Source organism: Eleutherodactylus coqui, chromosome 6 (genome assembly GCF_035609145.1).
Source record: "Eleutherodactylus coqui strain aEleCoq1 chromosome 6, aEleCoq1.hap1, whole genome shotgun sequence".
Lineage (NCBI taxonomy): Eukaryota > Metazoa > Chordata > Amphibia > Anura > Eleutherodactylidae > Eleutherodactylus > Eleutherodactylus coqui.
In genome coordinates this window covers 177,853,064-177,876,656 of record NC_089842.1, presented here as the reverse complement: position 1 = coordinate 177,876,656, position 23,593 = coordinate 177,853,064, and the positions used below count along the sequence as shown (strand labels likewise).

Sequence of the window (23,593 nt, the reverse complement as noted above, 5' to 3'; positions counted from 1 at the left end):
TCAATGCACTAGGACTGCTCTCCGATTGACCAGAGCTGCCAACATCATCAGCCCTGGGCAGTCAAGAGAACAGTGCATAGTGTGCATTAGGTAGTAAAACAAATTGTGGTGGCCATGGTCAAAAATGGGGCCTGGAACTAGCCAATCAGAGGGTCATTGGCAGAGAACAGCAATGGCAGTAATATAAACATCCCTCATCGTAACCCAGGGTTGGTAGGGAAGGGGTTCTAGAATTATGAACAATTCTTGTTTATTACAGGTCTACCATTCTGTTAATGACAAAAGATAAACCAATGGCCCATATGTGCTGGAAATGTATTGTTCTCCTCTCGAGAGCTGAAGGCTGACACAGATGTCTGTAGACCTCTACGAGTGTCTTCAGCTACCCAGGTGAGCGCTGCAGCCCCTTCATTTGAGTGACTAGCAAGGAAATCAACAGCGAGAACCCACTGATCAAAAGATTAGACATGCCGCCCTCACATGTCAAAAGTGTTTTTAAAAATCCACTCTTTGTAAAGGGTTTTCTTTGAGAACTTTAAAAAAAAAAGCTAAAGAGGGCTTAGCAAACAAAAATTGAATACGGACCTATTCTTGCGGTTCTCTGTTCAGCATTCCAGCTCTGCTGCCCAGAACCCGGAAGAAGTGGCGGGCAGTCACGTGACGTCTACTGCTCAGCCCCTCACAGGCTTTAGCGGCCATAGAAGAATCGGAGGTAAAGCCTGTGAGTGGCTGAGCGGTCATGTGCATAATGAATGGTATGTGACCACTCACCCCTTCTATGGGTTCCCTGCGGCAGGCACTGGGGCTGCCATGTTAAATGGGGAGCTGTTTAAGAGATTATTCAATTTTTGTCCATTTTAAATCCTTTCGACTTTTTTTAGGTCTCGGAAAACCCCTTTAAGTGCTAAAATTAAGTGCTCTAGTGTCATAAGTCTGGACTCTTGCTATGGGAAATATTGGAAAAGTTATAAATCTGTGCATTGCAGGATATGCAGCAGGAATTTCTTTCAAGTATCCACCAAAAATCAGAACTCCAAATGTAATATATACTGTAAAGTTCTTGCTTACTGCATAGATAACCTGGCATTACTACTAGGATATAGATAAATTGGGCTGTCCACATTAACGTTTTAGTCAGACATAAAGGCTGGGGTTGTTAGTCATGGAAAACAAACGAGCTCCAACCATATTCCTGGATTACCTTTGAGGACTTTGCTTCATCCAAGTACCAGAACTTCACATGTCTGTTCCCAGCAGTTACAAAGTAGCTGCTGTCTTCCGAGAAGGAAACCGCTGTTACTTTACTAGATACTTTGTTTGCTGCTACAACAACATTTTTCTGAAAGAGAAAAGGAATACGGAGATTTGACTGAAAAAGTAAACACTTTAGCTAAAAGTTTCCTTCAGTTTTCTGAGGAGGTTTAACTATTTTCTGTGGAAAAGCAGAAGACACCCAAAAAGTGTTTCCACTGCAACCAAAGCCTCCCAGCCAGGGACAATATGTTCCGTGTATATCCCTAATAAAGCTTTATATAACACTTAAGTGAGCTGTAGATTACATCCATGGAGGTCAACCATATAAGGAAGAATACATGATATACATGCAGTGTGTCCATAAAAAAAATAGGGTCTCTTAGCAAAAATAAAAAAAATGGTTGCTTTCAGATGCTTCTTGACACAATCACACCCATATCCACCAGCATTGCAGCAACAGTGGAGACCATAATCTCACTGTCTGGGGAGGACTTCAACCTTGAACAGCCCTGATAACACGATACCTACAAGCATAGTATGCAAGGCTGGCGCAATATGTATATGCAGTTCAGCCTATTATCCCGCAATGTTGATCCAGATGGAGGTAAAAAAAAAAATCCATGCGGTAGAAGCCAATTGTAACAAATTTAGGGGGGAAAAAAATATTTCCAGACTCTAAATTTGGATCAACAACCTTTCTGAAGTAATCAGTGATTATAAGTGTAATATTTTTACACTCAAGAAATTCGTCCAGGCCCCTCTTAAACTCCTTTAGCGTGTTTGCCATCACCACATCCTCAGGCAGAGAGTTCCACAGTCTCACTGCTCTTACAGTAAAGAACCCCCTTCTATGTCTGTATAGAAGCCTTCTTTCCTCTAACCGTAGAGGATGCCTCCTTATTACAGTCACAGTCCTGGGTATAAATAGATGGTAAAGATCTCTATTGTCCCCCAATATATTTATAGTCATTAGGTCGCCCCTAAACTGTCTTTTTTCTAAACTAAATAACCTCAATTTTGTTAACTTCTCTGGGTATTCCCTTTAGTCATTTAGTTGCCTGCTTTTGTACCCACTCAAGCTTCAGGTCCTTGAGTATCAATGCCTAAAACGGTCCACAATATTCCACGTGTGGTCTGTAAAGAAGAAGAACAATGTTCCAGTCATATGCCCGACCACTTTTGATGCACTCAGTGATCCTATATTTGCCTTGGCAGCAGCTGCCTGACACTGTGTGCTCTAGTTAAGCTTACCGTTAACCAAAATCCCCAAGTACTTTTCCATGTCAGTTTTGCCCAGAGGTTTTTTTCTATTTATTTTCCCCTGCTGATGTACATGACCTTACATTTATCAGTGTTAAGCCTCATTTACCACTTTTCTACAGAATCCCCCAACTTATCCAGATCCATTTGCAACAGCATGCTGTGTTCTTGCTAATTTACATATAATTTTGAATCTGCAAATCTTGATATTTTACTGTACAATCCCTCTACCAGGTCATTAATATAATAGAGCATGATGCGATTTTTCATCCACGAGCAGAAACCGCAATTGGTTTCCGCTCGTGTACATGAAGAATCATTTGTGCATTGCATGCTATAAGTGGTATTTGCTGCAAAATCTGGAGGCGGTTGCCTGCTCCGAATTCCGCAATTCAAATCCCCCTGTGTGCATTCATCCTTCTATAGCCATCTTCATTGAGGTATTCCAGGATAGCATCTCTTAGAAACCCTTCAAACATTTTACCCACACCAGAAGTCAAACTTACCAACCTATAGTTTCCAGGTTCACTTTTTGACCACCCTCTTTTTCAATATCAGCACCACACTTGCTATGTGCCAATCCAGTGGAACAGATGCTGTCACTATAGAGCCCTTAAAGTATTCCTCTAAAACCCAGGGAGTGTATGCCATCGGGACCCGACGATTTGTCTATTTTAATGTTCTTGGGTTAGGCTGGCGACATTTAATGGAGAATTTACTTTATCACTCTGCATTTCACCTGACATTTTATTTTCCTTTGTGATTACAACGGAAAAAAAAAAAAAAACATTGTAGATCTGCTTTCTATTCATCACCCTCTACAATTTCTCTGACATTGTTTTTAAAGGGTCGAACCTTTCAGTTGTAACATTTTTACAGTTTGTATAGTTGAACAGTTTAGGGATAGTTGTATCTCCTTTGGTAATGAGTCCGTCTCCAACTGTAGTGCTTTTATCTGCTTTTTACACATCATTTTTTCCTTATTAGATTTTTAGTGCTTCTTCGTGCCTTCTTGTTTTAGTAGTTTATTTAGCCACATTGGTTTTCTCCTGTTTCTAGCCCTTTTATTCCTGTAAAGGTATGAACTGCTCACTGTAATGATTTAAGATAGTAAAAATGTCCCATTTACTAGATGCACTCTTTTTTGAGGACATAGTCAATAACGTTAAGGGCATCTCTAAGCTGATCGAACTTTAACTTCCTGAAAGAAAGGCCAGTGGAAATTTATAATGGTCACCATTTCCCGGGTGGCCCCAACCTTCACCTCAACCTGTCTGGTCTTTTGGTTGAAGGGGTTGTCCCGCGAAACAAAGTGGGGGTATACACTTCTGTATGGCCATATTAATGCACATCGTGCATTAATTATGAGCCATACAGAAGTTATTCACTTACCTGCTCCGTTGCTGGCGTCCCCGTCGCCATGGTGCCGTCTAATTTTCAGCGTCTAATCGCCCGATTAGACGCGCTTGCGCAGTCCGGTCTTCTCCCTTCTCGTGTCTCGGCAGCAGCGGAGTTCTGGCTCCGCCCCCTTCTACGCGTCATTGCGTAGCTCCGCCCCGTCACGTGTGCTGATTCCAGCCAATCAGGAGGCTGGAATCGGCAATGGAACGCACAGAAGACCTGCGGTCCACCGTGGGTGAAGATCCCGGCGGCCATCTTCGCAAGGTAAGTAAGAAGTCACCGGAGCGCGGGGATTCGGGTAAGTACTATCTGTTTTTTTTTTTTATCCCTGCATCGGGTTTGTCTCGCGCCGAACGGGGGGGGGGCTATTGAAAAAAAACAAAAACCGTTTCGGCGCGGGACAACCCCTTTAATATTATGCCCAAAATTGCCGAGCCTCTAGTTGGATCCTGCACAAGATGGAAAAAGCGAATTTTTTTAAGTTATTGATTTGTTTCCTTTAGGAGATCCACGGGTTTCAGCTTCTCACTTTATATCCAGATAGTTAAAGTTCCCCATAATAATTACTTCATTGCGATTTGATGCTTCATCTGTTTGACCAGGGCACTTTTGGTTTGTGAAATATACAAAGTTCTCACTGACCAAAACTGTATTTGAATCTTATTGCTTTTTTGTGCATATGCATCCAAAGAACAGACAAAAAAAAACAAACATTGGGGTCCCATTGATTTTTCATGAGTAAATATGCAGTGAATATGCCTATATCATGTACATTGTGTATTAACGCAATCCCATTGACTTTAAGACCGTTTTGGTCGGTAATACAGACCGAAATAGGACATGCTGAGATTCTATATACAACTGTGAAAAATGCATGTCTGAATATGCCAGTGCAAATCAATGGCGTTTTAGCGGTCTGCCTTATGCACGTTATACGGAGCAGAAGTATGCCCATAGGAATAAGGCCTCAGATTTTAAGTGGCTTCTTTTATATTTTGTAGCCTATAGAAAACGCTTACGGGGATTTTATTATTTTTCCCCTCTATGCATTTCTACCCATGGCGACTCCACATGTTTATCTCCTCACATGTCTTTATGTGAAGTAGTGTTTAAAGCCCACACTATGGAAAGATAAATCCCTCCACCCTTTCAATTTTTACAGTCCCTTCTGACCAGGATATAACCCTGTAAGTTCACTGCCCAGTCACAGCTTTCATCCAACCAGGTCTCAGTTATTCCCACTATGCAATAGTTTTCCTCAGACATTGCTACTTCCAATTAGTCAATTTGACTGGTGAGACTTCTAGAATTAGTCACCATACAGTTTAGAGGTTGTGTATTTTAAATGTGTCCCCATTAACCATTCTTCCAGTTCTAATACTAACCCTTCCCAGCGCTCGACCCCCATTTTCATTACTTCGTCCCATGCGCATCTTAAACTGACCCTCTGGTTTTGGAACAACATTTTATCATACTTCTTACTATTTGTATTCTATGCGAACTTAACTCTGATCTGCTGGTTCTGTGTCCAGTTTTAAGCCATTGGAGATGGCTGATATCTTCAGACTAGCTAATCCCCACAGTGCATTTGTAGTGTTAGACTACCAATGCACTATACCTGCTCTCTGATTGGCCAGCACTGTTGACGTGAGTAGTGCTGCCTAATACGAGAGCAGTGTACAGCAGGCATTAGCTGGCTAGAAAATTGCAGCAGACATCCCAGATGGTTGACAATAGGATAAGAAATCCACGGATCGGAGGAACATTGGCAGAGAGGAGCAGTAAGATACACCCCAACCTCTGATCCTGGAATAGAAATTTGTCCCTAAACCAAAGGGTCGCTTTAATAACTGCCAAACAGGGTTTTGACAGAGTCAACTTTATGTTTTGCTTTCAAACTGAACAATGCCATACATGGTGAGATATCCCAAGAACAGGAAAATGTCTTGATAGAAAGCAGACATCTCTCTATGCTTCCAGAGCAGCAGGGGTCTAATAACTTACTTATATGCTAAAAAAGGGATGCATCAGGTCACTGTAGTGATAATGAATAACAGGATAGAAAAATCATGTTTTTCAATTATCCAGCGATTGACTCTTGGTGAAGTACAATCCAATTATTTGAGGATTTTACAGCATTATGGTCTAGGGTGGATTTATAAAATACAACTAAATCACGTGTAGATATTTCAATAGGTTGATATACATAACTGCACGTTTGATTGTCTGCATTAAATCATCAACTAGATACAGATGGTAATCATGGGCCAAGTGCTTAAGAAACAGCCAAGTCTTATGTAAACCTGTAGTCTAGACCTTGTTTTACAGCCAAACTGTCTTACACGATTACAGAACATGGACCGTATACAGCGCTAGAATATATGCCCCAGGAAAAAAAGCAATCTGTAACTGGAGGGTGATGGGGACCATTGTGAAAATGTCAATATGAAACTCGGATATACTGGTAATAGTGGCACCGCTGCTACACTGAGAGAAGTGTGGGGAACATAAAGGCTGTTGCTGTTTTTTGCCATTTATGGCCTTAAAAGCAAGCACCAGCTAATATAACTTAATGACCCATAAAATGTCACTTAACAAAAAAGGAGCATTTTTAGTAGACGTGTTGGGAAACTCAGTCAGAACATGACCAGCGACAATCTCCTTCTAATGAATACAACTTAGTGCAGGGACCAGATGTCCTCAGGTCTGGCAGCACATGTAACAAAGTAAATTGCATTGTTTGCAGCCATAGACCTAAGGAGCCAGTAACAGAATATATTTAACCTACATAATTCTCTTGCATGGTTTATCACAAAACTGGCATTGCCAGGATTAGCTGTCACTGCATGATCTGTGGTTGCCCGACATCTGAGACCCCTATAGAAGTCTCATCAGGTTTTCCTGGTAGAACAAAGTTTTCTCATGCTGTGCAGGGAACTACAATATTGCACCATTCGCCCTTAATTTTCATGATTGTGGTGGTCACAGAATGAATGGTATATTCTAGTAATGTTGGCCAAGATACATGAGCCCACTAACCACTTCACGGTTCCTTGCGTTGTAGTGGGTCCCTACACTAATATAAATACATCACAGAAGGGGAAATAAAAAATTAAAACCAATCACAGAAAATTGGCCGTTACTTACTGACTGAGGAGTGCATATAGATGCATCCTCCTCTCACCATACAGGTAGCTGACTACCAAATGGAGGAGCCAATAACACCTGTGCGGGACATCGATAAGACAGCCACTCACACTGCCTCCTGATAATGAGGGGGGTGGATGCTTGGTGTACACTCCCACACATAGTGGATACAGGGTGCCAGACCATTCTGATATATGTAGTTCACCATGCAGGATATATTCTAGTAATAGGTCATCACTTCTCAGGTGACTAGCCCTTAAATTGTTTTAGGAGTTACTAAGGATGGTGCACAATCAGCTGTTGGCTGAAGAGGAGGTATCTGAAATGCGTGAGAATATTTCAAGCACACATGCAATGGTACTGTCAATCAGTACTTACCTTCCACGACCATACGTTGACAATCATATCATGCTGGTATCCAACTGATACTATGTATTTGGAGCTTGGAGAGAAAGCAACACAGGCAACTCCATACTTGTGTTCTTGAAGTTCTGCTACTTGTGTACGTTCAGCCACATCCCACACCCGCACTGCAGGCATGTGTCCACTCTGTCAGCAAAAGAAGGGTTACAACAGCACATGAGACATACGAATCTCAAGCTTACTTGATCGATCAATTGAAACAAATGCAACCTATAATATTTAGAGTGCAGTTTATCAAATCATTGAGAAAACGCTACCACTTCCCACGGTATTGAATTAAAAGGCATCCTGGGAGAAAAACTGGAAATTTGTACAATGGATGGCAAAATTTTAAATCTTCAGTACATCAGCAACTGTATTTTTCATGGATTTTAACAACGCGTTGCCAACAGCCTTTATCTTTATTACCAAATTAATCATTTCAGCACACGTGGCATGAAACTATTAAAGCAACCCTCCAGTCTGTGCAGGGGGGCATTCTATTACCTGTCATTGATCTTCTGTACTGTGGTTCCGGTGATCCACTGGTTTCAGGTCCCGTTTTTGGTCACCCAAGATGACCGTCGCAATCTTTTGACTACCCAATTAACACATTGCATGGGCAGTGTTAAGACTACCAATGCAATACACTGGCTCTCTGATTGGAAAGCACTGCTCATCAAAGCGCTAATAACCACGTGTGTGTGTGTGTGTGTGTGTGTGTGTGTGTGTGTGTGTGTGTGTGTGTGTGTGTGTGTGTGTGTGTGTGTGTGTGTGTGTGTGTGTGTGTGTGTGTGTGTGTGCTTCACATGCTCCGCCACCCTGATCACATGACAATGACGTAATCACAGGTCCTAAAGCATATATAAAAGCATAGCACGACAGCAGCCGTGTGCTCACAGAACCTGTTGCTATGGATACAGCAGTATTCAGTCTGGCAGTTTGTAGATGGTTGTGACACAGCTTCACAACTATGTGGAGACTCCAATAAAGGACACCTCACAAATGTCCATATACATAGCTGGCGGTGCATACTGACCAACAACATTGAAGCATAGTCCTTCACCATTATCGTCACATCTCCTGAACGTGATATCATGTCCTTTCAAGTGCTAATGCCGTCAACACCAGTCCAGGCTTCATCTAATTGTCAACCGTTGTCCAGCATTGAAACTAACCGTGGCTGTACTGCAATCGTCACTACAGAGGGTTCAACGCCGACGTGCAGCTATTGCAGCTTACATGACACGGCTACAAGCCACAATTTCACATCAGCTTAAGTTTGTAAATCACATGCAGCTCATATGCGAAACCTACATGTGTCCTCAGTGAGCTGCTGAAGTTTGTAAATTACATACAGCCAATATGCGAAAGCAACGAGCCAACATGTCTCCTCAGCGAGCTGCTGAATTTCGTAAACCACATGTAACCAATATGCGAAAGCAACGAGCCAACATGTCTCCTCAGTGAGCTGCTGAACTTTGTAAATTACATGCAGCCAATATACGAAAGCAACGAGCCAACATGTCTCCTCAGCGAGCTGCTGAAGTTCGTAAATCACATGCAACCAATATGCAAAAGCAACGAGCCAACATGTCTCCTCAGCGAGCTGCAGAACTATTTGCATGGAAATATTTTGACCAACTGCGATCCCTTTCACTATATAATACATTAGTAAGTCACGCATTGCGCCACAAGACATACTGGTACTATAAATAACTACTAGTGTGATTTGTATTGGGCAGAGACCCGCACACAGTGTGCATCAGATAATTACTGAAAACGTTTTACGATGCTATCTTGAATTATTAAAAATGGGACCAGAATTGGCAGATTGTATTGACCACGGCACAGAAAACCAACATCAGGTAATAGAACCCCTCCTTTCCAGTCTTGAAAAACCTTTTGTCCTGGTACAAAGGTGCTTTTAATTTGGAAACTTGGAGAAAAAGTTTCTATTGATGGCCACACAGGATATAGTTGTACATCTAAAACATATCAACCCTTACTCCACCCATAAACATGCATACTTGTACCAACTGAGCAGAGAGGTCTAAAAGAGAAATGACGGTTAGTGTCACATAACTGACAGTCACAAAACAGGTGAGCCATCAGGAACCCTGATAAATCAGTTGTGACTGCACTGTTACAAGCATCCTCATAAGGGTAAAGTCATTCAACTTTTTGTGCCAATTAATACCCCGAGTCAAATATTAATGGCCTATCCTTATCATGGGCTAATATGTCTTTGATCAGAGTAAGACTCCTGTAACCTCAAGCAAGTCTGCAGAATGAATCCTTTACCCACACATCATCATCTTTCTTCTATAGACCATATGAAGTTATGAAATACTTTTTTTGGCCAGGTAAATGGCATCAAACCACTAATCAAATTAACTTATGAGGGATTCCGATAACGGCTATTAATCCTTAAAGCTTTTCAGAGGACAGAATTCTCAACCCTTCTCTAATACAAATATGGTAATGTAGCTGATGCTTTAAATACTATGGAAGCACATCATAATTTCGATGACTTCTGATCTGTGGCCAGGAATCCCTGACAGTGTGTAAATGAGAACACTAGAAGACACAGCATTATAGGATGGAAGTCGCATACAGCAGCAATAACATGTGGGCAACCACTGGAAGCCTGGAGTACTTAACGGTTTTATTTTATGCTGCACAATCGGAACTTATGAATTTTTAGGGGATTTGGTGGCTTGTCAATATGATTTCATCTACTTTAATATAGACATATGTCTGCAACATCTGGGATAGACTAAAAATAGTCCTAATCCTTGGAGAAATGGGCAGTGACTAGATGGAAAGAACACGACTGGCATCTGTGCTGCCCAGCAAAGCAGAATAAATGAACTAAGGCTCCAGTGGTGTTGCCTGTAATTTTAAGGACGGCTATGGTGGGTGCTAGATAACGCCAACACCTCCACATACAGATAGGCAGCATGGGACAATTTAACCCACCAAACCCTGGTTTACAAATAGCCATATTGGCCATAGAAATAGAACGAATAGAAAACAAATGGCTTGAAGCATTCCTTTTAAAGCTTCCAAAGGGATGTAAAAATGGCAGATCTCTAGTCCGTCAGGATGTTTAAAAGGCAGCATTTTTCAAAAATACCATGCTCTTACTGGCATTTTTCCGGGCATCTTTAGCACAAAAACACAAAGGTTGCAGCCAGATGTTTGCTAGAAGTTAATGGGTTTGTGCCACAATTACAGGCTAGGAGAACTTGCTGATCGGTAGAGGCCTCACCACCCAGACTCCCGACAATCTCAAGGATAGGACTCCCATATGCGGCTCTGACTGTCACGGCGGGCGTTACCTCTCGCTCCACAGTGGTGTCACTGTGAATAAAGCCCTGGCTGAGCTCTCAATTCATTTTAATGGGGCAGACGTAAATAGCAGAGAAGGCGCTCCTCTAGTATATCTGCAGTCCGACTGAATATTAATGGAGTGCATTCCTGGGATCAGCGGTGCTCTCAGCGGTGATCTTATGGGACTTTGCTGTTAACTCCCAAAATGCATTGATCAGCACTAATACTCCTTCACCACAGCAAATTCCAATAAACCATACCTCAGGAAATTACCTATGTATAGAGGGTGCGATGACATTTTCCTTACACCCCCATTCCACCCCCGATATGTATATCACTATTTTTTCACTATATGGAATGTTTTTTTGATTAGCCAATTTAGTGACCAAGTGCCTGACCTTATTTTATTTGTAAACTACAAACACTGCAAATCCTCCAAAAAACGCTAGCCAGAAAAACTTGTAAAAAAAAAAAAAAAATCGTGTTTAAGAAAAAAAAACAAAGAAAAAAAAAACTGCACAAGAATAGTGCGTGTAAAGGAAGCCTGGAAGGAGTTTCCCACAATAGACATGTATTGCATAGTGATAAGCTATTCCATAAGTGATGAACTGGAGATTAGACCAAAAGGTACATCTGCAGGTAAAATGTTAAAAAAAAAAAAAAAAAGGTTTTCCTGGTGTCTTGCTTATGTACGCACTCGATTTCTTCATGTATAATTGAAAATTTCCATATCTACAGCTTGGGTGCAATTCCATGTTCACAGGACCTGTGGTGATACAACCACCATAAACCCCAGGAAGGGCATCCACATTGAAGGTATCAGATGGGGAAAAAAGTATTGTAGTCTACTAGCCACCCTGAGTATATGCATGGCCCTGGATCTCTATAGAATGGGGACAGCTATCAGTAGTATTATACTGTTGCCATTAGGACCAAAATAGCAAAACCTACTAATTTAGAAAAGTTTGCTTAAGATTTTCAGCGTCTGATAGCTTGACATGGAGGGCAGCCAGTCTGACTGCAAGGTCTATTGCAGATGTTTATCAGAACTAACCGGGGCGGGAGGATAAGCTACAGAAGTGGAGCTGGCTAGCCATGGTCCTTAAAAGGGAAAATAAAAAACACAACTAGCTTCATATTAATGCTTCAAAAAAAATACTTGCCTCTCCTGTAACCAAGAACTTTCCATCTGGGGAAAACGCAAGTGCAGTGATGGTTTTCCTGAAAGAAGAAAGATCAGTACAGTTCAGTAAATCCCATAGCGATAAGACAATACCTACAACATGACAAGTGTATGGTCAACCAACCCAAAACATGTCAAGTGATGGCAAGCCCTCCGGATGGAAGCGTTCACCGCGGCCGGATTATCAGTTCAATCATATATTTGGATGTAAAAATCACATCTTAGGTAACAGCAGGAATAATCTGGAGAACGATGAACTATTAAGCTCACCACATTGCAATATCAGTTTACCCTTTTGGAGAGAGGCCACACCTACAACAATTTTTGCTTTGTCATATAGTTGTGGTGTTAATAGGTAAGCCACTGTGCTCGTAATTAAAGGGGTTGTCCCGCAGCAGCAAGTGGGTCTATACACTTCTGTATGGCCATATTAATGCACTTTGTAATATACATTGTGCATTAATTATGAGCCATACAGAAGTTATAAAAAGTTTTATACTTACCTGCTCCGTTGCTAGCGTCCTCGTCTCCATGGTGCCGACTAATTTTCGCCCTCCGATGGCCAAATTAGCCGCGCTTGCGCAGTCCGGGTCTTCTCCTGTTCTCTATGGGGCTCCGTGTAGCTCCGCCCCGTCACGTGCCGATTCCAGCCAATCTGGAGGCTGGACCGCACAGAAGAGCTGCGGTCCACGGAGGAAGAGGATTCCGGCGGCCATCTTCACAGGTAAGTAGAGAAGTCACCGGAGCGCGGGGATTAAGGTAAGCGCTCTGGTAAGCTTTCTGTACGTCCCTGCATCGGGGGGGGGGGGGGGGGGGGGGGGGTGTTGAAAAAAAAAATACCTGTTTCGGCGCGGGACAACCCCTTTAATGGAGTTGTCCAGTTACCGGGCAACTTTGTCCCTACATCAGTGTGGTAAAAAACTAAAACAAAAATAAAACAAACAAAAAAAAAAAAATAAAAAAAAAGGTACTTACCGCGTGGTTCCAGCCCTGCCATCCTCCCGATGTTTGTTGTGGAAGAGGTCATTTGTGGAAGCAGTATTTTAACTCCTTCATGACAGCACCAATTTTAGCATCATGAAGCAGTAAGTCATTCCCCTTTTGAGTTCCAATGGTCATAACTTAAGGCTTATTTACCTGCAACGATTATCGCTCAAAATTAATTCAAACGATGGCACATGAACAATCGTTGCGTGTAAACTTTGCAATCGTTCACTTATCCGCTAAACGAGGATTTTACAGTGAGCTTAAAATCCATCGTTCAGCCGGAGAGATAACAGGGACTGCACGCAGTGTTCAGCACAGGAGATATAGATCACATTGTATTCTGCTGACACCCATGTGAGAACAAAGCTGTGTGCAGAGCTCAGACCACATGCTGTGCTCTGCAAACAGCTCCCAGAGGCAACCTTCAGGTTGTAAGCGAGAGCTTAGGACTGCATTTCCTGATGGTCAGGTGTCCACTTACTTTTGGCCATATAATGTATCTGAGAAATTCTCATTTTTGTTTTGCCTATAATCTGGAACAATAAGATGCCACTATTTCGTTAGAAAGCTAAAATACCAGCTAGTATTTGAATGCCAGGCTGACAGCCAGGCTTGCTGTTGGCATGCTGTTTGATAAAGTCCCAAATGAAACCCGCTACAAAGAGTGTGGGTGTCCAAAGTCAAACACAGGAAATTATGATCTTTTACTAATAAACTAAATCTAAAATGGAATGAGTGTACCAGACGGGAGGGAATGCTGAGAAAGTGAGCTCATTTTCCATGAATAATAGACGAAACAACGTACTGTGTACCAAGGACTGCCACACTTACTAAAGTTTTCACAAAAATCTTTTCTTATGTGATTGGTATTAATGGGCAGTAAAAGCCTTTCATCTGACCTTCAGAGGATTAAGTTTTAAGGGGAAAAGAAGTTTATGGTTCCTGGTAGAAGAAAGTTATTTTTGAGAAACTATTTTAAAAATAACAGAAGTTTATACAATGATTTATTGACAATGCAAACCTTAAAGTGGATCTGTCACTACAACATGCGGCCCTAGATGAAGAGCAAGCTTTAAACTTATCATAAATAGTACAAGTGAATATAAAAACTTTGTAGTAGAGAAAAATGCTTAGTTGGGCTTGGTCACACCAGCACTTACAGCTTCCGTTGTCCAGCTTCATTCTCTGAGCCGAACAATGGTAAAACGAGAAATGCTAGATCCTGCACATGCTGAACGGACTACACTGACCAAACTACGGTTCGGCAGAATTTAGTTATGCCCCACAGCATTTTCGAGGAGAGAACGATCTCTGGTTCAGGATTATAATGGAAATCTGGGGTGGAGGCTCCACCGTGCCAATTGAACAACTCTACTCATCCTGCTCCCCATCACCCCCCCCCCCCTTCCCTGTCACTTACCCCTCACTCCATACACAGACAGATAAGATTATAAATGAAGAAGTCTATGGGAGAAAGGAGATAGAAGCAGTAAGGCCGGCTACACACGAACTGGCTGGATTCCGCCGTGGAATCCAACCCTGTGCCCCGCCGACACGTACCTGTCACTTGTCTTCTTTCTCTGTACTGCAGATGGCCTGCACGGTTCACCGGACATGTGCAATATAGTTTTTAAGTCCCTGCTTTTCCCGAGCTGTCGCTAGGTGATGACGTGGAATCCGCGCAAAAACGGAACATGACGCGATTGTTCCTCCACGGCTGGAAATCACACTCGATTTCTGCTCATGTGCAAGGAAAACAGTATTTGCCTTGGATCCGTGGTGCAGACGTACAATGCAAATCCGTTCATGTGCAGGCGGCCTAAGACTTATGTAGGCTGTAGCTATTGCTTATGCACAGCTCACATGCACTCTTTACCTTTTTGCTTAGCCTCAAACCCCCTAATGCCACTAACCTACAGAACAGTTGTCCTCATAAATCTCCTAACCATCTGCTAACCCTCTCTATCCTGCTGCTAGAGATTTCTCTCCTGCCTCCCCTGCTGCACTGTCTTACAATGGCGTGGCAGAGGAGTAGGTGCTCTTCTCTCCCCGGAATGTACTTACCAGGTCATCCCACCTGTACCCTCACTCACTTTTCCATCGTTTGAAGTACATACACTACGGCTTTTCCGTCCACTGTCTATGCAAGTAGCAGTTATCTACTGCCCCCCTAGTTGCTCCTCGCCTCTTTTTAGACCATTTTGCTGCCTGGCTCCCCCACTTCCTATCCTGCGAAATTCCAACCCTCATCTTAAGTGACTTTAATATCCCCACTATCGATCCCAACTCCCCATCTGCCCCTCAGCTTCTTTCGCTCACCTCCTCCCTTGGTCTCAGTCAACTCACAGTCTCTCCCACTCACAGGGATGGATACACTCTTGATCTGGTCTGGTCTGCTCTGCTTCCAATGTCACTAACTTCCCTCTCCATTTCTCAGATCATAACCTCCTGTCTTTCTCTGTTACGCTCCCCAACATCTCTCCAGACCCACCTACCTACCGTACCTACAGGAACCTTAAGGCCATTCACAACCAGAACTTTGCTGAGTCCCTACAGTCCTCTCTGTCCCCTATCTCTCTCCTCTCCTGCCCCAACCTGGCTGCCGCTCGCTACAACACTGCTCTCAAACATGCCCTGGATGAAGCAGCGCCCCCAAAGACCCAAGCTCTCCGATGTAGAACGCAGCAACCCTGGCTCACGCCTCAAACGCGCTTCATCCGGTGGTGCTCTAAACGTGCTGAACGGCTGTGGAGGAAGTCGCAAACGTCCGCAGACTTCCTCCACTCCACATTCATGCTCAGAACCTACAACCTCGCCCTCCACCACGCCAAACAAGTCTACTTCACCTCTCGTCTCCTCACTATCGCACAACCCTAAACTGCTCTTTGATGCTTTTCACTCCCTTCTCAGCCCTAAACCGCAGCCCCCGGTGACGGATCTCAGTGCAGAAGAGCTAGGTGCTTACTTCAAAAAGAAAATTCATGACACCCGTCAGGAAATAACTTCCCAATCCCAGACTAGCCCTGACCCTAGTCTTGTCAGCACTGCATCTAGCTCCTGCTCACTGTCTGTACTTAGACCAACGACAGAGGAAGAAGTCTCCAAATTGCTTTCCTCTGCTCGCCCCACCACGTGCACTAGCGACCCCCTCCCCTCATACCTCCTCTGATCCCTCTCCCCAGTGGTCATCTCCCATCTCACCACTATATTCAACCTCTCTGACCTCTGGCATCTTTCCCTCTCTTTTTTCAAACACGCCATCATATCCCCACTGCTAAACAAGCCGACTCTTGACGCGACTGATGCTGCCAACTACCAACCCATCTCTAATCTCCCCTTTATCTACAAACTACTAGAACGCCTAGTTTACTCCCGCCTTGTAAGCTATCTATCAGAGCACTCTCCTAGACCCCCTACAGTCTGGCTTCCGATCCGCAACACTCCACAAAACTGCCCTTACAAGGGTATCTAATGACCTACTTACAGCCAAATCGAGGGGCGATTACTCCCTACTGATCCTCCTCGACCTCTCTGCAACATTTGATAATGTTGACCACAAAACTCCTCCTCAGTATGCTTCGCTCCATTGGCCTAAAGGACACTGCTCTTTCCTGGTTCTCCTCCTACCTATCTGACCGCACTTTGCTGGCTCTACCTCCCCTTGCTGTTGGGGTCCCAGAGGGCTCAGTCCCCGGCCCCCCCTTTTCTATATCTACACAGCCCCTATTGGACAAACCTTAAAGGGGTTGTCCCGCGCCGAAACGGGTCTTTTTTTTTTTTTCAACCCCCCCCCCCGTTCGGCACGAGACAACCCCGATGCAGGGACTTAAAAAAAAAAAACGCACAGCGCTTACCTGAATCCCCGCGCTCCGGTGACTTCTTACTTACCGGTTGAAGATGGCCGCCGGGATCTTCTCCCTCGGTGGACCGCAGGGCTTCTGTGCGGTCCATTGCCGATTCCAGCCTCCTGATTGGCTGGAATCGGCACGTGACGGGGCGGAGCTACACGGAGCCGGCATCCTGCACGAGCGGCCTTATTGAGATAAGAAGAAGACCCGGACTGCGCAAGCGCGGCTAATTTGGCCATTAGACGCCGAAAATTAGTCGGCTCCATGGAAACGAGGACGCTAGCAACGGAGCAGGTAAGTGAAAAACTTCCTATAACTTCTGTATGGCTCATAATTAATGCACAATGTACATTACAAAGTGCATTAATATGGCCATACAGAAGTGTATAGACCCACTTGCTGCCGCGGGACAACCCCTTTAAGGAGATTTGGCCTCCAATACCACCTGTATGCTGACAACAGCCAGCTATACACCTCTTCCCGTGACATCTCTGCACAGTTCCTCCAAAACATCAACTGTCTGCTGTCTCTAACACTATGTCCTCCCTCTACCTAAAACTAAACCTCTCTAAAACTGACCTCCTGGTATTTCCACTGTCCACTATCCGACCTCATACTGACCTCTCCATCTCAGTGTGTGGCGCCACCATAACTCTCAGACAACATGCCCTCTGCCTTGGGGTCATATTCGACTCTGATCTATCATTTACCCCCTACATCCAAACTCTGGCCCAGACATGCCAGCTGCAGCTCAAGAACATCGCAAGAATCCGCTCTTTTCTCACCGCAGATACGCTAAAAACGCTTACTGTTGCCCTCATCCATTCTCGACTCGATTATTGCAACTCATTTCTGATCGGCCTCCCCTGCAGCAGACTCTACCCTCACCAATCCATTCTGAATGCAGCAGCCAGGCTTATCTTCCTGTCCAGCCGCTACTCGGACGCCTCTGCAATGTGCCAATCACTGCACTGGCTGCTCGTTAAATACAGAATTCATTTTAAACTCGCTACCTTCATCCACAAAGCCCTCCACAGCGCAGCGCCCCCCTATATTGCCTCCCTCATCTCAGTCCATCACCCAGCCCAGGCTCTCCGCTCTGCTAACGAAACCAGACTGAGCGCCCCTTTAATTCGAACTTCTCATTCCCGCCTCCAAGACTTTTCCAGAGCAGTGCCGGTCCTCTGGAACGCACTACCAAAGGCTACCCGGGCAATCCAGGACTCACAGAACTTCAGGCGTGCTCTAAAAACGCACCTCTTCAGGGAGGCATACCCTAAACAAACCCCTCTGTACTACGCCTGATAACATGCTCCCTGACCTACTGACTGCAATCCCTGCTAGCCATCATAAACCGCTCCTGCAGTTATACCGTTTCTGCCGTCACACGGCCAAATGTCTGACCATTGTCTATGTGTATAGCATCCCTCTCTCTCCACCTCACCATACCGTGCACATTTCCAGCCCCTTTACCTTCTGTATCACCCATTACTTGTAGTATGTAAGCTCGTTGGAGTAGGACCCTCACCCCCATTGCTTCCATCAACTGATTACTATGTAACCGTGGTTCTGTAATTTTTGTATTTTTTCTTTTTTTGTATTCCCCCTGTATATGTAAGCGCTGCGGAATATGTTGGCACTATACAAATAAGGATTATTATTTGATCTGCCTATGTATGAATCCTATAAGCACACGCAGAGTCAGTCAGTGTAGAAGGGAAGGAGAAGTGGCTGGTAAGGGGAAAAAGCAGCATTTTTCTTTAATAAGATTAAAAAACAAACAAAAAAACTTGTAATATTTGCTTGTATTATTGAACCTTTACAAAAAACAAAAACAGAAAGCAACCATACACTTCCTGAAATACTGGTACAAGAGGGCAAGTAAAGACACCCCATCCCTCGACATGCAGACAGCCAGACTGCTATATGGATGAGCCACCACACAGGTGAAGGAACTGATGAATAACCACTCACACCTACCTTATACTGAGGGGACGGCTGCTGTATTATTGTATCTTGACGCCACCGGAAGCTAGGGGTTTGACAAGGAAACCGCCCGTCACACCCCTAGCTCCCGATTGGCGGAACAGCTAAAGGTCCTACAAGGTGCTGGAACGGATGAGCAGCTGAAGCAGTGTCCCATGTAAGCCGACCTCCCTCTCTCTTACCTGCCTCTGTGCTGCATCCCTCTTACCCGTCTCGGTGTCACTGTTCCGCCGCTGTAGCCTCCCTGCTTCAGGGAACCACAATCCATGTGCCAGTCCCCTGACGATGTTGGGTCCCTTGTGTTATAATCCATTCAGTCGAGTGCCCCGTGCTGTCGTCCTGGGCGGTGCGCCCGGCGGCTGTAAGTGTCTCTGCCACCAGCCCTGTGGCCTCCCTGCAGAGTCTGCGATTTAAAACTTACATCGGGTGGGGGTGGGGGAGTGGAGAGGGGGCCCGTTGCTGTGCCACTGTCTACTCCTGGAGTGTGCAGCCGGCTCTCCGTGTCTCTCCCGCTGACCCTATGGCCTTCCTGCAGTGGGCTGAAAGCAGCCACCCCCCTCAGTATAAGGAAGGGGTGCAAGTGGCTGTTCATCAGTACCTCCATTTTTCAGTCCGGCTGTCTGCATGTTGAGGAATGTGTGATGTATATACACCGGCTTTCGTATCAGTATATCAATAAGTATATAGCAGCTTGCTGTGATATTTTTCTGTTTATATTTCCCTTTTCTGTGATTTTAATGGAAAAAAAACATTTAAAAAAATGTAGGTACTCTTTAAGAACTACATACTGTATATACAGTTTTGCCATGCAACAAACCAAAAATCTGCATGATTTTATCTAATTACTGTATTGGAGCCTACTGCATTCATGAGGGCAGCGCTACTCCTACCTTAGGCCTGAGTTACAACTGCATTGCTAGACAAAAACTGGAAGAAAAAGAAAAGTTCCTGCGACATAAGGTCTCACGTGGTAGAAAGAAAAATCACCCTGCATGGTGGGACCTGGAGTCTCCACTGTGCCATATACCTGTAGACACTCAATATGTCACTGAAGCAATGCATCTTGGGAAAAATTCCTCAGTCAAAAACAGAATGCCATGGAGAATGGCAATATTCTGTTACATATATACCTTAAATCAATCCTCCAATCTTGAACAAAGATGGAAGCATCGCTTCTCGGACTACCTGATGCACACTGTGTATTAGTATGCGTTGGTAGTCTAAGACGCTACATGTTGATCTGGTTGGCCAGTGCTGCTCACATGGGCTGTGGCACTGGCCAATCAAAGCAGCATGTAGTGTCATACTCATGATGCATACCAATGCACAGTGTGCATCCAGTTGTCTGAGAAGCGGTGTGGCTGTCTTTATTTAACCAAGACCAGAGGGTTGCTTTAAGAACAATTGAGAAGAAGCCTCCATAACAAGTCAGAAGCATTATAGTGACAATTTATCATCATGTCAGGACTGCTATTAAGTTTATGCCTAGCATTTCAGTCTGACAATTACAGAGAGCGGCACGATATTTCTTTTGATTAAAAATGGCAAAACTGTCATCTAGATTCTAGTAAAAAGGGATAAAGAGAGTAAATTAGTTGGCGGTTCTGCAAAGAAGCCCAGAATGCTTTAATATTTTATCATGAAAATGCATCTGACAAAACGAAGAACAAAGACAGACAAAACCTTCACTAGCATGAATCCGTTATCCGGATACTACAAGCATGCACAAACATCTACCACTTTGCACATAAGGATAGGTCATCAATAGAGATGAGCGAACGTGCTCGGCCCCGCCCCTTTTTCGCCCGAATACCGCGATTTCCGAGTACTTCCGTACTCGAGCGAAAAAATTCGGGGGGCGCCGTGGCGGCACGGGGGGGGTAGCAGTGGGGAGTGGGGGGGGGGGGGGAGAGGGAGAGAGAGAGGGCTCCCCCCTGTTCCCCGCTGCTACCCGCCGCACCGCCACGCCTCTCCCCGCCCCCCGGCGCCCCTCGAATCTTTTCACCCGAGTACTGAAGTACTCGAAAATGGCGGTACTCGGGTGCGTAAGTACTCGAAACGAGTACGTTCGCTCATCTCTAGTCATCAATAGTTTAATCCTGGAAAATCCCTCTAAGACTTAAAAAGGCATTGTCCCGCCAACCAAGGTAAGTAGACATTAAAGGGGGTGTCCCCAGCTTGGTAGCCCCCTCCATTAGCCAAACTGTCTCCCGCTCTGGTAGCACTATCTTGTCCATGTAATACATGATCAGCTATTCATTTACAGAGCTACATCGTAATACTATAACTTATAACGCAGTGCAAGGCCAGCTAAAGTTCAGGTTGTCAAGTATCCACCCACACAAAAAGTTTTGATACACCTGTCCTTAGAGGAAACTTTTAAAAAAAGCACCCTCCCTTGTTGCCTTATGATTAGAGATGAGCAAACGTACTCGTCCGAGCTTGATGCTCGGGCGAATATTAGCGTGTTCGGGATGCTCGTTACTCGTAACGAGTACCACGCGATGTTCCGGTTACTTTCAGTTTCCTCTCTGAGACGTTAGCGCGCTTTTCTGGCCAATTGAAAGACAGGGAAGGCATTACAACTTCCCCCTGTGACGTTCAAGCCCTATACCACCCCCCTGCTGTGAGTGGCTGGGGCGATCAGATGTCACCCGAGTATAAAAGTCGGCCCCTCCCGCGGCTCGCCTCAGATGCCTTGTGACTGAGTTAGCTGAGGGAAAGTGCTGCTGCTGGTGCTGCTGTAGGGAGAGTGTTAGGAGTGAGTGTAGGCTTCAAGAACCCCAACGGTCCTTCTCAGGGCCACATCTATCCGTGTGCAGTACTGTGGAGGGTGCTGTTAGCAGTGTTGCACAATAATTTTTTTTTCAAAATCGGCTGTCTGCAGAGCATTGCGCCCTGCAGTAATAGTCCAGGGACAGAAGTGGTGGTTAGGCAGGGAGAGTGTTAGGAGTGAGTGTAGGCTTCAAGAACCCCAACGGTCCTTCTTAGGGCCACATTTAACCGTGTGCAGTACTGTGCAGGCTGCTGTTAGCAGTGTTGCATTTTTTTTTCTTTCAAAAATCGGCTGTGCAGAGCATTGCGCCCTGCAGTAATACTACAGGGACAGAATTATGTAGGCAGGGCCAGAAGACATATATTATTGATTGAATATAGCTAGTGAGCCTTTTCTTTTTAAAAAAAGGGAAAAATTCTATGTGCCCTGCCTCTGTCAGTCCTCAGCGTTCTGTGTTCGTGTGTGGTGGGTGGAGATAGTAAACAAATCATACGCAGCCAGCTACGTTTAACAGCAGGCTTGCGCCAAATTTATTTCCTGCCTTCCTGGGAAATCAAATCACTGGTAATACACCATGCTGAGGGGCAGGGGTAGGCCTATAGGACGTGGACGCGGGCGAGGACGCGGAGGCCCAAGTCAGGGTGTGGGCACAGGCCGAGCCAGTGCGGTGGCCAGGGGTAGAGGCAGGGCCAGACCGAATAATCCACCAACTGTTTCCCAAAGCGCCCCCTCGCGCCATGCCACCCTGCACAGGTCAAGGTGCTCTACGGTGTGGCAGTTTTTCCACAGAGACGCCTGACGACCGACGAACAGTGGTGTGCAACCTTTGTCGCGCCAAGATCAGCTGGGGAGGCACCACCAACAGCATGCGCAGGCATATGATGGCCAAACACCCCACAAGGTGGGACGATGCCCGTTCACCGCCTCCGGTTTGCACCACTGCCTCTCCCCCTGTGCCCCAACCTGCCACTGAGATCCAACCCCCCTCTGAGGACACAGGCACTACCGTCTCCTGGCCTGCACCCACACCCTCACCTCCGCTGTCCTCGGCCCCATCCAGCAATGTCTCTCAGCGTAGCGTCCAGACGTCGCTAGCGCCACAGTTTGAGCGCAAGCGCAAGTACGACGCCACGCACCCGCACGCTCAAGCGTTAAACGTGCACATTGCAAAATTGATCAGCCTAGAGATGCTTCCGTATAGGCTTGTGGAAACGGAGGCTTTCAAAAGCATGATGGCGGCGGCGGCCCCGCGCTACTCGGTTCCCAGTCGCCACTACTTTTCCCGATGTGCCGTCCCAGGCCTGCACGACCACGTCTCCCGCAACATTGTACGCGCCCTCACCAACGCGGTTACTGCCAAGGTCCACTTAACAACAGACACGTGGACAAGCACAGGCGGGCAGGGCCACTATATCTCCCTGACGGCACATTGGGTGAATTTAGTGGAGGCTGGGACAGAGTCAGAGCCTGGGACCGCTCACGTCCTACCCACCCCCCGAATTGCGTGCCCCAGCTCGGTGGTGGTATCTGCGGGGGTGTATGCTTCCTCCACTAAACCACCCTCCTCCTCCTACGCAACCTCTGTCTCGCAATCAAGATGTGTCAGCAGCAGCACGTCGCCAGCAGTCGGTGTCACGCGGCGTGGCAGCACAGCGGTGGGCAAGCGTCAGCAGGCCGTGCTGAAACTACTCAGCTTAGGAGAGAAGAGGCACACGGCCCACGAACTGCTGTAGCGTCTGACAGAGCAGACCGACCGCTGGCTTGCGCCGCTGAGCCTCCAACCGGGCATGGTCGTGTGTGACAACGGCCGTAAGCTGGTGGCGGCTCTGCAGCTCGGTAGCCTCACGCACGTGCCATGCCTGGCCCATGTGTTTAATTTGGTGGTTCAGCGCTTTCTGAAAAGCTACCCCCACTTGTCATACCTGCTCGGAAAGGTGCGCCGGATCTGCGCACATTTCCGCAAATCACACACGCACGCTGCCACCCTGCAACATCGGTTTAATCTGCCAGTGC

At 45.5% G+C, this 23,593-nt stretch overlaps 1 protein-coding gene across 5 annotated transcripts in view; it reads right to left on the bottom strand.

Moving 5' to 3' along the window:
* MAPKBP1 (mitogen-activated protein kinase binding protein 1) overlaps positions 1-23,593 on the bottom strand; it is a 182,634-nt gene that overhangs the window by 38,100 nt on the left and 120,941 nt on the right. For all 5 annotated transcript variants that reach the window (XM_066608311.1, XM_066608310.1, XM_066608313.1 and 2 more), the window contains 3 exons: positions 11,964-12,021; positions 7,441-7,611; positions 1,202-1,339 (listed from right to left, as the gene is read on the bottom strand). In XM_066608311.1, the coding sequence (XP_066464408.1) occupies positions 1,202-1,339; positions 7,441-7,611; positions 11,964-12,021 (367 nt within the window). The remainder of the gene's footprint in view (positions 1-1,201; positions 1,340-7,440; positions 7,612-11,963; positions 12,022-23,593) is intronic.